The sequence below is a fragment of the Neomonachus schauinslandi genome, chromosome 15 (genome assembly GCF_002201575.2).
Source record: "Neomonachus schauinslandi chromosome 15, ASM220157v2, whole genome shotgun sequence".
NCBI lineage: Eukaryota > Metazoa > Chordata > Mammalia > Carnivora > Phocidae > Neomonachus > Neomonachus schauinslandi.
In genome coordinates this window covers 48,271,157-48,286,134 of record NC_058417.1, presented here as the reverse complement: position 1 = coordinate 48,286,134, position 14,978 = coordinate 48,271,157, and the positions used below count along the sequence as shown (strand labels likewise).

General features: G+C 46.3%; 1 protein-coding gene across 9 annotated transcripts; it reads right to left on the bottom strand.

Moving 5' to 3' along the window:
- Window positions 1–1,723: 1,723 nt before the first annotated feature.
- On the bottom strand, window positions 1,724–11,210 carry AMZ2 (archaelysin family metallopeptidase 2). 9 transcript variants are annotated; one of them, XM_021678435.1, is made up of 10 exons: window positions 10,792–10,818; window positions 9,882–9,973; window positions 9,478–9,567; window positions 9,082–9,132; window positions 8,658–8,940; window positions 7,971–8,144; window positions 7,726–7,854; window positions 4,712–4,875; window positions 3,122–3,298; window positions 1,724–2,191 (listed from the first exon to the last, which is right to left on the bottom strand). In XM_021678435.1, exons 4-10 carry the CDS (start codon window positions 9,103–9,105, stop codon window positions 2,036–2,038), a joined length of 1,107 nt encoding a protein of 368 aa, XP_021534110.1. In that variant the 5' UTR covers window positions 9,106–9,132; window positions 9,478–9,567; window positions 9,882–9,973; window positions 10,792–10,818; the 3' UTR covers window positions 1,724–2,035. The 9 variants fall into 9 exon arrangements, with proteins under 9 accessions (XP_021534110.1, XP_021534107.1, XP_021534109.1 ...); XM_021678432.1 differs by lacking the exon at window positions 10,792–10,818 and adding an exon at window positions 10,448–10,542; XM_021678434.1 differs by lacking the exon at window positions 10,792–10,818 and adding an exon at window positions 10,161–10,263.
- Between the last annotated feature and the right edge of the window lie 3,768 nt (window positions 11,211–14,978).

The following is a 14,978-nucleotide window of genomic DNA, read 5'->3' as shown; positions in this document are numbered from 1 at the left end:
GGGGGACAGCGCCGCCGCTGGGGGAGGGGGGATGGCGCCGCCCGCCCGCCGCCACCCGCGCTCGGCGCCCCGAGCGCAGCACCCCGACCCTCGGCCGCGCGGGTGGCGGAACGGACACGCGCTCGAGCCGGGGGGCGGGGAGGAGGGGGCCTCCGGGCTTCAGAGGGCGAGCCCGGCAAGGCCACGGTCTTCTGTCCGGCCGTCGCCGTTACAGGGCTTGGCGGACGAAAACGTTGACGCTTCGTCCTCCCCCGGACCGGAGACAGACGACTAATTCCGCAGGCGCCAGCGCCAACAGCTTTTCAGATTCGCTTATTTCTAGACGGTGGAAAACTACTAATTCTCTTCACTCTTACCTTGTTAAGCATTTGCAAAGCAAGCTCTGCGTGGATTTGTTACTGACTGAAAATCATTTCTCAAGACAAGATTTACCTATAGTACATAAAATTTCGTTGCAGTAAACAGATTATATTCTTAAATTTAACCCTAAGAAATTGTCCACAAGTAAATACGATGCATTATACACAATTGATGATTGCTGAATAAATGCCTATCACGTAAAACTTTTGTCCAACTTTTAACAGGACTGATTTGATTCTTTAAATAGACTTTTCTCCTCGTCTCTCTGTGCAGAGTAGGTACAAATGGACTTTATGTCTTGTCCAGATAACCGCACCCCCTGATTTACACACCTAGCCAAATCTGTGCGTAGGTCTGTTAACTCCTGCTGTCCTATAGGGCTAAACTTGTGCTTACCTTGTGGGAAAACAGAAGAAACCTGAACACAGTGGGCAATGATAGTACAAGGAAATAAAACATAACAGAATCCGTACAAGTCCATGCTCCCTTGGGTTCTCTTCTCATATTAGAATGACCAAGTGTTCGCCCTCCGATGAGTTTGAACACAAATCATTTTTCTAAATGACCTTAAGAGGTCTCATCAAGTAAGAAAGTGAATGTAGTAAGGGAAAGCATGGATTCAGTTAGAATATGTGCTTTAAATCACAATGCAAAAATAAAATAAATCACTGCATAAATAACAGGGAATTTAGGTTCCAAACTTCAAAATTTAAAAATACCTGTAAGTTTTACCCTCCAGGTGAAGATGGGAATGTGGGAAAACGCAATCTGCTCACCAGCATTCAATCAAATGATCTGACCTAATTCCTAGATTTCTGAGATACACTGATCTCAAAAAGTCTGCGGTTTTCAACCTGTTCCCCACGGAGGAAACCCAGCTGATGTTCACAGCCTGACAGGCCAACACGGGCATTCCTGACCCACCAACGGGACGCCCCGTCACACTCTCCCGCTCAAGTAAACACTTCACAGTGCAAAGTGAGAATGATACTATTGTAGGAATAAACCTAACACCTGCTCCGAGCCTACAGGAAAAGTGCCACACTCACAAACATAAGGCCCATTGTACCAAATTATGAGCAAGACCCTTCACAAATACTATGTCTGTTGTACAAGTCCCGTGAGTTTCACTTGTAAATATTCTTGAGAGGAGGTCACATTTTATAAGCTGCCAAAACCCCATGTGAACTATTGCTTCTTTCAGGTTCAACGGGACAACCAGCAAATACAAGGGAGACCAGGCAGCCCCCCTGGGAAGGAGAGTCCACAGATGAGGGATCTAGAGGAGGCGGCCCACCTCTTCTAAGAAATGAACCAAAAATCACCCCCTGGAAATTATGTTCCTTGGAAATCCTTTCTTGGGACACATACAGCGATTTTTGTTATTTACTTATCTGCTAGTCCTAGCTCTCTTGTGAGACATAAACATATTTCAAGAATGGAAATGATGTGCTCGCTACCACGGACCAGGGTACTAAGACAGAAGAGAGAGGGTTTATAGTTTTTAGCATTCCAGATAAGCCTCATTTCAAAGTTCAGGTGCTTTAAAGAAGGTTCCATTCTGTTACTTGACACAGGGCAGAATCAGTAAACAGTCTGTTCTAATGAAGTACTGCATCCGAGTGAAAGCATAATGCGCAAGGTGTTTATTGTAATTACTCCTATGTGAAGGTCCTCATTTTTGGACAACAGCAAGGCATTTTATTATCCACTCTTTCCACTCCTTAAAGGCTTCCACGGGTTTTGGTAAATTCACATTATCTTCCCGACTGTGTTCCGTGCCGACTCCAGGGGTGTCAGCAGACTCATCCTCAATCCACTTCACCAGCGCCTTGAAAAACAAAATCCAGATTCACATGTTAACAAATCAGGGCAAAACAGTTTGAGGCAGGAGAAACACGTTGGCTTCTAAATCACGTTATCTCAGTGACTTTAAATTACCCCCGGAAGATGTTCCGTCTGATAAAGATGCTTGTGAATCTGGAACAACACATACTGGGTGAAGGAGCAGTTACCAAAAATATACAACCTACGATTACAAATGATGGTCAGAAGTGTGTACAGGAGGGAAGATGAAAGAGAAACGCACAAATCCTCACAGGTTTTCCTGGATGGGAGGATTATGCTTTTCTCAACGTGCCGAAGGTTCCACAGGGCCCTGGGCAAGTGCTTTCGAGCTGGTGTGGAAATGGGTTGCCATGTAAGTGTGCACATACGTGTAGACAGACACATGTATGTAAAGATCCCTGCGTGAGCAGTCACACCCACGAGGAGGTAGGTGAGGACTACGGACATGTTTGTGGGCATGCGCAGACATGCACACACGCACCAAGATTACGTACTTTCCCTCTTCCTCCTTAAAGAAACTCATCCTTTCCTCTGAGTGAAGAGCATACCCCTGTCCCGTATTTGGCAAGATAAAGCATCTCCACATATACTTGTGGTTTTAAAAAATAATGAACTCTGCCACACACATCAACATTCAGCCTGTTCTCCCAAGTCGAGCGAAGGGGGACTACAGGTAGATACCTCCTCCACCGTCTCTCACTGAACTGCAAGTGTAAGGCACCCAGAGACAAGGCAGTTTTTAAGCGGAGATTTCTTTGCGTGTTTTTTTTTTTTTTTTAAACCACAGCTTCCTGCTGATCTCCGCACTAATTTCCTCTGATAAATTACAGCTCCCGAGAAGGGCCTAATAGAAAATGGCAGTTTGCTACTTATATAACCACTTCCCCCCCTTCTTTTGCTTCCCCTCGTTTACTTGGTATCTCTCTCTTATGTTGAAGCCCACAGCGCACCGCAGCTTGCGTAAACAGATAGGGCAAAGGTTGAGGGGGCGCCGGTCAGCCTCTTCCAAGTGGTTGGAGCCTTGCATGAGGCATGCAAGCCACTGGCAGTGTCGAAGTCCGAATATGTGTCCAATCTCATGGGTTAAAGTCTGCAAGACATTCGCAGCAAGGCTTTATAGCGCCACCATCATCAAAGAGTCAGACCTGCCTTCTTTTTCTTGCTTTTCCAAGAAACAAATTTAGAGGAATCAACTCCCTTCCCGTCCTCACCAAAAACTTCAACCTGCCCAAAGACTTAATCCTCGGTTTCCCTAATTGTCTTACTGCCTTCCTTCCTATACTTAATTACTTCCCCCGGAGCAGGGTTTCTCAGCCTTGATACATGTGACATGTTGGGTGGGACCACTCTTTGCGTCAGCACGGTGGTGGTGGGGGGAGGACACAGCTGTCCTGCGCACTGTAGGATGCTTAGCACCATCCCCAGCCTCTACCCACTAGTACCAGGAACACCCCCCGCCCAACTGCAACAACCGGAAGTGTCTCTCGACATTGCCAGAAGTCCCCGGGTGGCCAAATCAGCCCCGGTGGACAGTTGTTGCTGTAGACCAGAGGGTGGGACGCCTGTTAGGCTTCAGATTCCGGCCCTTCCCCCACAAATGCCGAGTCAGCAGGTTTGGGAGGACGGGGCTCAGCCTGCATGTTACCGGGCACGCCAGGTGATACTGATGCGGGGAATACACTCTGAAAACACTGTAGCTCTCAAACCCTAAGGAGGGGTACTTAGGAAAACAAAACTTCCCAGCTGCAGGTAAAGCCTCTGTCTCTGGCTACAGAGACTGAGTGGGGGGACACGACGATAACGGACTGGAAATCAGGAGATGGGCTTTCCGAAGAGCAGGGTTGGGGAGGAATCAGGAGCTGTGAGCAGAACTAACCGCAGTAAAAGGCAGCTTTGGGCCAAGAGGAAGCCGTCCTCAAGACACCTGAGAGCAGAGGCCTCTAAGAGCCGCTTTACGTGATGACCACGACAGCTTCAACGAGTCAGTTAGCTTACTCATAACAGAATTCTGGAATTAAACTAGTGGCGAGGATGTGGGTACAGCCAAGGCTGCTTGTTGCTACTAATCGGACAAAAGCCAGCACGGATGCTGTGAATTTCAGGATTAAGGTATCCATTCTAATCCTGTTTCTGTTGATAACTTCAGTCAAACAATATCCACCAAAAGTACACAAGCAATACAAACTCATTTATAATAAGACCTTAAGGGCTATTGATATACAATTCAGGGAACTAAGAGCTCTTTAAAAAACATTCCTGTTGGGGTGCCTGGGTGGCTCAGTTGGTTAAGCGACTGCCTTCGGCTCAGGTCATGATCCTCGAGTCCCTGGATCGAGTCCCTCATCGGGCTCCCTGCTCAGCAAGGAGCCTGCTTCTCCCTCTAACCCTCCCCCCTCTCATGTACTCTCTCTCTCTCATTCTCGCTCTCTCAAATAAATAAATAAATCTTCAAAAAAAAAAAAATTCCTGTTGGATTTGTTTCTTTTTTTTTTAAATGACTCACCTTACAGGAACGAAGCAGCAAAACACTGGTCACTTCAGGAATATAATAGTTATCAAAAACGGAATAGTCGCTTGAAGATACTTTCTGCAGCTTGTTCACTTTGCCTTCATAGCGTGAACTGCAAAAATCACTACCATACCTGGCAAAGCTGAATATCCCCACACCTAGAAAAGGAGGACAAGCAACATCAGAACGGGAGTAAGGTTCCTGAATGGAAAACCAAAAAAGAGAGGCTGTTCGCGCATCTAGTCATTGGGTGCAAATCTGTGCTACTGCGTTCACGGTCTAATATGCTTAAGGTTTGCCAAGACAAAGGAGGGCCTTTGTTCCAGATTTCCCCACCAAAATCTTCTGCTATCCACACTGCCCCGCCCTGTAAGACTCAAGGGTCTTGAGATCAAATTCTTGAGAAATAGAAAGTTCTAGAATTTCCCCCCCACACACAAAATTAGTCTTTTTTCTCAAAGAGTAACCCAAATCAAGGACTCCAAGAGGAGTGAGGAAAAATGGTGACACACATACCACGCATCCATGACTTTACTCTTTTAGAACACAATAAACAGATCTCTAGGTCCTACAGCTCAGTGAGGGTTCCTTCACTGCCCTGATGCGTGGAGACCATGTTGGACACCATGCCTTCCCACAGAACACCCACCCCCCTCCCCCTTCTCACTCAGAGCACGACTCTATGTGGCTGCCTTTGGGTGACCAGAATAAACACCCTTGTAACTGACTTCCTGTTACACCAAAGCTTCTCTCAACCATCCCTGCACACATGAGAACAGGGTTTGCTGCACAATACATTCTAAAGGGCATGGCTTTATAATGTGACTTGTTTACGTTGTCATTTTTTTTATGCCTATTTCTGCTGTTATCTGAAAGTAATAAGGCATTTTTTTTTTGTTAAAGAAATGAGTTCATAGTAAATCTGTCCAATCCAACTTGATCCAAAGAGAATGCTCCTCACCCCACCCTTCAAAGTGTCACCTTATATTTGATATTTAGAGAGAGAGCGCATTCTGAAAGTTAAGGAAAAACAAAATCTCATGTCACAGCTGACCTCCTCTATCCTCTGGCCAACCAAGTGTGGGCATGATTTCACTACAATACCATGAGCAAGAACATTTTTTCCTTCTAATAACCCTACGGATGGGAGATTATTTTTAGTAATTATATATTTCTCCATTTTAAAATCCCCATCTTTATAAACTTGGGAAAGTACAGTCACTTATAGTAAGATCCTATCTCACTGCATGGCAGATCAATGCTGCTAGCTTACACCTTCTTTAGACCATGTAATATTTAAGAAACTTACTAAAAAGGGGGGGGGGGCTTAGGAGAATGCCTCCTGGCCTCCTCAAACGTGCATAAGATAAATTAGCTAGCAATGTTTAGATAAATTAACATTTTTTTTAATGTTTCCATCGCTGTCAGATTAATTATAAAAGGGGAGATAAAAATTTAGCTCATAAAAGTTTATTTCTGATAGGGGCGCCTGGGTGGCTCAGTCGGTTAAGCGTCTGCCTTGGGCTCAGGTCATGATCTCAGGGTCCCGGGATCGAGCCCTGAGTCCTCCCAGTCCCCATGTGGGGCTCCCTGCTCAGCGGGGATGTCTGCTTCTCCTTCTCCCTCTGCCACTCCCCCCCAGCTTATGCTCTCCCTCTCTAATAAATAAATAAAATCTTATTTTAAAAAAGCTTATTTCTGATAGAAAGATAGCTTTTTTTTTTTTTTTTAAAGATTTATTTGACAGAGAGAGACACAGTGAGAGAGGGAACACAAGCAAGGGGAGTGGGAGAGGGAGAAGCAGGCTTCCCGCCGAGCAGGGAGCCCGATGCGGGGCCCGATCCCAGGACCCTGGGATCATGACCTGAGCCGAAGGCAGACGCTTAACCATCTGAGCCACCCAGGTGCCCCAGAAAGATAGCTCTTACAAAAATCAGAAAGATAGCCATGGCCAGAGTGTCCAATAGAGTGTGTTGATGGGGGATGGGGGTGCTCTAGGAATGTAAATGGAGAAGTCACCAAAGAAGGAGTAGAGGGAAGAAGAGGCTCTATGGTGCCCTGGGCTCCCACCTCTAATGAATGTCTCAGAAAGAGAAATGTCTAATAGAAAGAAACATTCGTTAAAGACAGGGCCCACCCCCAACAAACCCTGAGGCTAACGTAACACCTGGACAGTCCACGAACCAGTACTCCGAAAGCAAGGTCCCGGATACCTACTCCCTATCCCCAGAGTGCTAATGGACGACCACTCCCCTTAGTGCTTTGGACTTTCCCTTCCAAACCTATCAGATCCTAGAGGACGAGGGTAGAGAAATTACAGCAAAAATGGAGGGGTGGGGGGGAAAGTGGAGAGAAGGCAAAAAGAAAAAAAAAAAAGGCAAAAATAGGATTTGCTTCCAGATCCTTTCCTACCCTATTACCATGCAGAATTCCTAATGAGTCAAGTTTTACTATATCTCAAATCGAAAACTGAAGGTGACTTTTTATAAAAGTAAAATAACAAAATGTCATGAGACACAGGATAAGAAGCTTACACACTTGTAAGTCAGCCTATGGTTACTCTATCTATGTAAGAGAACTAGGAGAAGAATTGAAAAACAATTAGCAAGATTTTCACTTACCTTAATGATAGTACAAACATCCCTAAGGTCTTTAATTCACCTTGCCCCTGAATTACTGACATTTACCATCTGTTGTGCTGAACGTCTATATGATGTTGGCATATAGACACACTTTTTATGTAACAGAACTGTTAGGTAAACTATCTTAAAAGGACTCTCTGAAATAGGTATCATTGGCCTCAAAATCATGGAGGTAGTGAAGGGCTCATCAGATGGATCATCAGAATCCATCCACAGCATACTACTTCCTGAGCACAGCACGATGCACCAGAAATATTATGGTCCTAAGTACCAAATGATAATTGGCTGGGATTTCTTCCCTTTATCAACAGTTTCAAATATTCTCAAGTTGAGGAAATTTCTACTAACAATGTCAAAAAGGAATACCATCTGTCAAAGAGGCCTGTCCAAAGACAAAATTCCAGGAGTCTCGTGGGTAAAGATCAATCATTGTTATTCCCACAATACAGAAGGCATCTCTAGGTTTCTTCCTTTTTAAGAACCTCAGGATGTGCCCTATTTGAAAAAAAAAAAAAAGTACGTGTGAGATTATATATATATATATATATATCTCCATACATGTATCTATCTAATATCTCCTTTACTCAATTTAAATTGTAAAGTTAATTCACCTGCATGAATTTGTAGGTTTTGTGTGTTATCATTGATTCTAAAGGAACACCTCGTTACAGAGACAGGAACCGGTTCTAGGAGTTTCACTGTCAAGCCATAGAAAAATGCTTCACAGTAGCCCTTGAGCCACTTAATATATTCTTCACTGATAATTCTGGTGTTTCCTAGAGATCCTAGAAAATGGAAAAAATGTAAGACAGACTTTAAGATGATTAAACATTCAGTCTATCTCATTCTATAATTAGAAATTTGATATTAGAGGGGCGCCTGGGTGGCTCAGTTGGTTAAGCAACTGCCTTCGGCTCAGGTCATGATCCTGGAGTCCCAGGATCGAGTCCCGCATCAGGCTCCCTGCTCAGTGGGGAGTCTGCTTCTCCCTCTGACCCTCCCCCTTCTCATGTGCTCATTCTCTCTCTCAAATAAATAAATAAAATTAAAAAAAAAAAAAAAAGAAATTTGATATTAGAAGCAAACTAACTCCAGATTTTCAATAAACCTTTACTACTCATTGATGTGAACATGAATTACAAAGAAACAAAATGTCCCCTTTTAAGGCGATTTGGGTACAAAACTTCCACCACTGTAATGAATGTCAAAAAATGATCCTAAAACTGCCCAAAGTGGGCTCTCCCTGGCAACAGCCCCGTTGCAAACCAACCCAAAGCCAGCATGTTACCAATGTATACCAATGCACTGTATATAAATACTGCGTTTCTCTGGAGACGGTGCCTTTCTAGAAGGATCGCTGAAAAACTGTTCGAAGTCCTGGGGAGGCTCGGGATGGGAGGTGATCCAGTCTGATTCCGAATGCAAGGTAATGGGTCCAAACAGATCATTGTCTGGCTTGAAGGCTTTGTTCAGCAAACGCCGTTCGCCAGCATCTAACTGCTCATACCGTGACACAAGCGTTGGGTTCTTTGAGATGAGAGCTGTTTTTAGAGTCTGTTCAGAGTGCTGTACTGTTTGCATCTACCAGGAAAACACAAGTAATCAAATATACAATGCATATCCACTCCGGTGACTTTAATCTGCCTATCTTCCACATACATCTCTAATTTCTCCCTAGAATAGAAAAACTGATTGCTTTTTTGTTGTTACTATTATTCGTACCAAATAACTGTTTTTCTTCCCCATTTCCAATCAATTTCTTGGGGAGGGTATCTGAAAAAGTGAAAAGAAAAATCATGAAGTTCATTCCTCCTTCTCTTACGGAACCTGCTCCCGTTTTAAAAAACCATTAAGAGAATGACCTGATTTCCTGTTTCCTTCTGTCCTTGGGGCAACAATATTATGAACTGACTCATTAGGGCCACATGAAAAATACTCATCTTTTCCAAGGTGACTCAAAGATATTCCAAACCACACAAAAAGAGAACTGAGGTAAGTCCTGCCATTTCTGTAATTTAACTGCAGGCTGGTAACAGACCTCATACACTGAAGTTTATTGCCTCAAAGTCTTGTCACCCTGGGGAGGACATCAGGTGACTAATCAAAAGCCAGACTCACAATGACAGGTCTCTTCCATTCACATCATGTTCCTCTGTAGGGGTGTCATTCTTTCTTCTAAATGCGTCAAACAGCTGTTCCACCACGAGGCTTTTGGAGTTAGAAAAGGAAAAAAAAAAATGGACTTCACTCTCTGGAACCTATCATCTTTCCTAATTCTCTAGATTTTTTTCCAGTTTAATGATTGACAATTGATGGGAAAATTGAAGCTAACGTCTGTTCTGGTTGGACATCAGAATCCTGCGTTTCCAGAGCGAGGACGAAATTCCCAAACGGAGGTCACTATTGTTAAAGCTCTGATATGTGCGTAAGATCGTCCTCACTGCTCCCCAACTGGGCTGACAGTTCACTTCTCCTACAGGACAAAATATCAAGCAAAATGTGCCCTCCTGTATCCTACCTACCTTTAGGGAGGTAGGCTCCCATCGAAGTTTTTGCCTTACAAGGACCTGCATGCCTGGGCCTGGTCGGGAAAGTGCTGTGCGGGGCGCCTTCCCTAATATTAAAAAGGCAGTGTGAAAGGTCGGCCTTCCGCCAGCCTCCCAGGTCCACTCTGGGTGGAACCGCGGGAGGCAGAAGAGGATCACTTCTGTGGGTTGCAGGCCCGCAGTGCCCAAACCAGCACATCCTGGGCAAACCCGGACAAGTTGGCCACCCCCGCTGGTTGCTATAGAAACCCGCACCTTGGGCTGGGGCCCGTGCAACCGCGACCCGGTCCCTGGCTGGGGCGGAGTGGGGGAATCCCCCGGGGAGTCTCGCTTCGTCTTTCCGCCCGGAGGAAGCCTCCTCAAAGGGCCTTGCTCCCTGGAGACGCCCCCGCCCCCGCTGTCCTCCCCGGCTTCCGCCGCAGCGGCCCCGCCCACATCCTCACCCCTCCCCACCGACGGCGACCGTCCCCATCCTCCACCACCAATCCCCCAACCCGGGAGGCCACGGCCCGTATCTGACGGCTCCACCGCACTGCCCTCACCCCGCCAGGCCTGGACACCGCCCGCCTCCAGCAGCGGCCTCCGCGCGCCCGCACGTCTCGCCCTACTCCGTACCGCGGCCCCCCGCCCCCCGCCGGCGCAACGCCACGCCCCATCGCGCCACGCACCGCCCCGCCGCTCCGTCGCGCCCGCCCGTGCCCCGCCCCCGAGGCGCACGCCCCGCCCCACCACGCCCCCGAGGCGCACGCCCCGCCCCGTAGCTCGCGGCTGCCTGGCGGGCTTGGAGCTGCAGTTGGGGCGGCAGTCACGGTCATGGTCTCCGCAAGCTGGGGAGGATGGCGAGGGCGCGAGGCGTCGAAGTCAGTCCCCACGGTCCCCTTCTTACCCCTGCTCTCCGCGGGGGCGCAGCCACTGGTCCCTCCGGGGCCGCGCTGGGTCCCGGGGCAGCTGGGGCGGGGTGCCCCCGCCGGAGGCCGTGTCTCGCGGCCTCGCAGGTTTGCCTGTTTGCGAAGGTGCTCAGGGCGCCGCGGGTTTGAGGAGCGCCCTCGGCGTGACTAATGTAACCAGCCGGGTCCAAAATAAGTCAGCCGTGGCCGCAGGTTGACGTAGGGCCTGGGCACGCGCCCCGGTGCCGTACCCCGCTGGACTTTCCCTTCTGCGGCTGCAGCGCCTGCAGCGGCCTCAATGCGGCCGCAACCGCGAAGCGCAGGTGGAGCGCGCGGAGGGGGGCGGCGCGGAGGCGGGGTCCGGGCCTGGCGACGCCCGCAGTGTTTGTCTCCACCCAGGGATGCGTCCCTCGGAGCCACGCTGGTGCTGGAAAGGCCGAATGCGTGTGCCGGAGGGAGGGAGGAAAGGGGCGGGCGAGCGTTAGCACTGAGCCGGCTGTGTGGCCTTGGCTAAGTTAACCTGTCTGGGCCTCATGGTTCTTCTGGGGGAGATGAAAGGAGCCAGCTCTGACCCCTAAAGCCTCTTCAGCCCTGGGAGGTTGTATATGAAAGCAGAGGATCCCCTGGCCCACCCCTCTATAGCCCCTTCATGCATCCCGGTGCCCAGCAGACGTTAGGACATAGTATGTGGTCAGGCTGGCTAAAGCCCCCTTGTACTGCCAAGGACAAATCCCAACCTAATTAATCGCCATCCCCTCTCCCTTCAAGGGTATGCGCCTCCAGCAGGCCGCCAAACAAGCCCACCCACCCCTCGTACCCTCCTTCCTTTCCAGCTCAGTTCAGTCTTACCCAGGTTCACCACATGCTCTCCACTCCTTTTGACTCAGCAGCTTCCTACAAAAGAACCCCGGAAAAACCCTAGTCCATTATAAGCCTGTTTCTTCACACCTCCACCGTTTCCCACAAGCTCTCTTCCCAAGACCTCACCTTAAGGGACGCTCGATTTTCTTCCCTGAACATCACTTCTTCCCTCCCAACCTTCAATCAAAAATACTCCTGAGCCCCAGTTTTCATTTCCAAGCCATTGTCCTACTAGGACAAAGCAACCTCTATTCTTTTGAAGTTCAGGACAGGTTACCACACTCTGCTTTTTTCTTCATCCTAATTGTCCTTCTCACTCTCCAGGAAGGATGCACAGGTTTTCTTGAGAACTTCAGCCCTGTCTGATGGTTACCTTCTCCACCCTTAACCCCTTGTTGTCTCTCCTTAGAGGACCGTAACTTAATAAATGTTGCATCTTTTCAACTGCAGTGATCACCTCGGTCTCACGTTTGTTTACGCCCCCTTGGATCTTGAGATGTCCAAATTCATTCTTTGACCACAGTGCCCATTTCCACCCGTACTTGAACCCATTCTTCAGTAAAATGCATTCATATCATGCCTGGTCTCAAAGTTTAAACTGAGAACATCAATGCATCACTCCCACTGTGCCTGAGATCCTGTTTGGCTTTCTTGGATGTTGTGCCTTTTGACTGAATCCCTATCTCCAGAGATCCCAAAAGTCAGTCAGTGTAGCACAGAGGCTAAGATGATGGTCTGGGTTTGAACGCTGGAACCCTTGTTCATTAGCATGTGGCCAGCATCTATTTTTTAACCTTATGCATCTCTTCCCTGGTTTGTACAACAGAGATAAAAATAACACAGACCTTCTGTAGTTTTATTATTTATTTATTTATTTTTAAAGATTTTATTTATTTGAGACAGAGAGAATGAGAGAGAGAGAGCACATGAGAGGGGGGAGGGTCAGAGGGAGAAGCAGGCTCCCTGCCGAGCAGGGAGCCCGATGCGGGACTCGATCCCGGGACTCCAGGATCATGACCTGAGCCGAAGGCAGTCGCTTAACCAAGTGAGCCACCCAGGCGCCCCCTTCTGTAGTTTTAGGGATCAAATCAGTTACATCGGACATTTTACCTTTTGATCCACTGGCCTTCTGACATCCTGAGAAGCTTCGTTGAGCTCAGTGTTCACCTCTCCCGTAGAGCTCTCCCTAACGCCACCTTCTGCAACCCAAAACTCCCTCCTTCTGCAATGTTCATTGCCTTGTGCATATTGCTATGATTGTCCTTATCGAAATAATCATAACTTAGTTCTTCAGTGTCTCCCTTTCTAAACTGTGAGATACTTAAAGGTAAAGACTTTGATTCGAGGTATCTGGAACATAAAAGTTATTCATTGGCTTTTCATTCAACTCATGTATTCATTAACAAGAATTTTTTGTTTTTTTCATTTAAACTGTTTAAATTCACTTTCTGGATTAAAAAAAAAAAAGACTTTGTGGTTGCCCCCAAGTTTTAGAAGGATATGATATTGCTGTACAGTCTCTAAGTATTTAATACTTATTGTTTAAAAAATTTAGTACCCCATGTTCATTAAGCTTTATTTTTAGAATAAAAAGAATATGTATCATATATATAATATGTAATGTATATTTATATAAAATTTTTCTCTGAACCATTTGAGAGTAAGTTGCAGGCATGATGTCTCTTTCCTCCTAAATACTTTAGCATATATTATCTAAAACCAAGTACACTTTCATAAATAACCACAGTACAATTAAAACACACCAGTATGAACTCATGTGATAATTGTACCTCTTCACCCTGCCCCCCAACCATTTCCCTACAATCTCTGAATTTTACTCACCAAGATTCCACTAGAGATCCATTTAGATTAGCAACCTATGTATTGTTCATTTTCCTAGTTCTCTGATTTTCTTTAAAAATTACTAAATATATGAAAATATTCCAAGTACATTTTTAAAAGCCAAATCATACTGAAAGGGTTGTAATGAAAAGTAACAGCCCCACCCCATAGGCCAACTTCCAAGAGGCTCTCTGATGTTTTCCCTGGTATTTTTGTCTGTATTCTGAACAGGATGCATATAATGAGATTTCTTGATCCATTGGTTTCAATCTATTGATTTGTTGCCATGATAGATGGGGGCTGACCTCTCTTACGCATCCTCACTCTGCACACCTCCCGCTCTCTGCCAATATAGTTATATCACAACTCTGGATTGACTCTGTAGTCAGCGCTTCCATTATGATAATTATTCATTGTTTGCTGCAGAGCAAGCAGTGTACTATGACCGTGCTTTCTTCCTTTTCTTTTAAAAATCTTTTATTTAGGGGCACCTGGGTGGCTCAGATGGTTAAGCATCTGTCTTTGGCTCAGGTCATGATCCCAGGGTCCTGGGATCGAGCTCTGCATCGGGCTCCCTGCTCCACGGGGGGCCTGCTTCTCCCTCTCCCTCTGCTTCTCCCCCTGCTCATGTTCTCTCTCTCTATCTCTGTGTCTCGAATGAATAAATAAATCTTTAAAAAAATAAAAATAAATAATAAATAAAAATCTTTTATTTATTTATTTGGCTGGGGAGGGGAAGCAGAGGGAGAGGGACAAGCAACTCCAAGCTGAACATGGAGCCTGATGTGGGGCTCGATCCCACCACCCTGAGATCATGACCTGAGCCAAAATCAAGAGTCGGATGCTAAGCCACCCAGGTGCCCCCATGCTTGCTTTCTTGTAGAACTCTTTATTTTCACCTGGAGTTAATCATCATTTCCTTTCTGTTATTTGATTGATTTTCTTTTTTAAATTATGAAAGATCCATTTACCAAGTTTCTTAGGCCTCCTCTAATTCTTTATTGTTAAAAAAATGCTTCATCATCTCTGTTACACACTTGTCAATATTTTTCTACATAGCCTAAGCACATCAGTTGTTTGTTTGTTTCTGGGAGCCTTCCTTCTGCAGCTCTCCATCCCCTGTTCCCATCTGAACCGATCCTCTCTGGGCCTGCTGTGTAGCTATGACCCTGAGACTGCAACTGTACTCTTCTGTGTTGGATCGTTTCTCTTAAATTCTGTGTCTTCCTCCTTCTTGGTTTACTCCTTTGGTTGTAGTAGCACATGCCCTAGATCCTTTTGGAATAAAGATACATAGAAATAAATATTTTGAAATCTTGCATATCTAAAAATGTTTCTAGTCTACACTCATACTTGACTGAGAGTTTCCCTGGACTGGTGTGGAATTTTAGGTTGAAGATCATCTTGCCTCAGCGTTGGGAAGGGTTTGTTCCATTTTTTCTGACTTGCAGTGATTTTGATTCCTAATCCTTTGTATGTTACC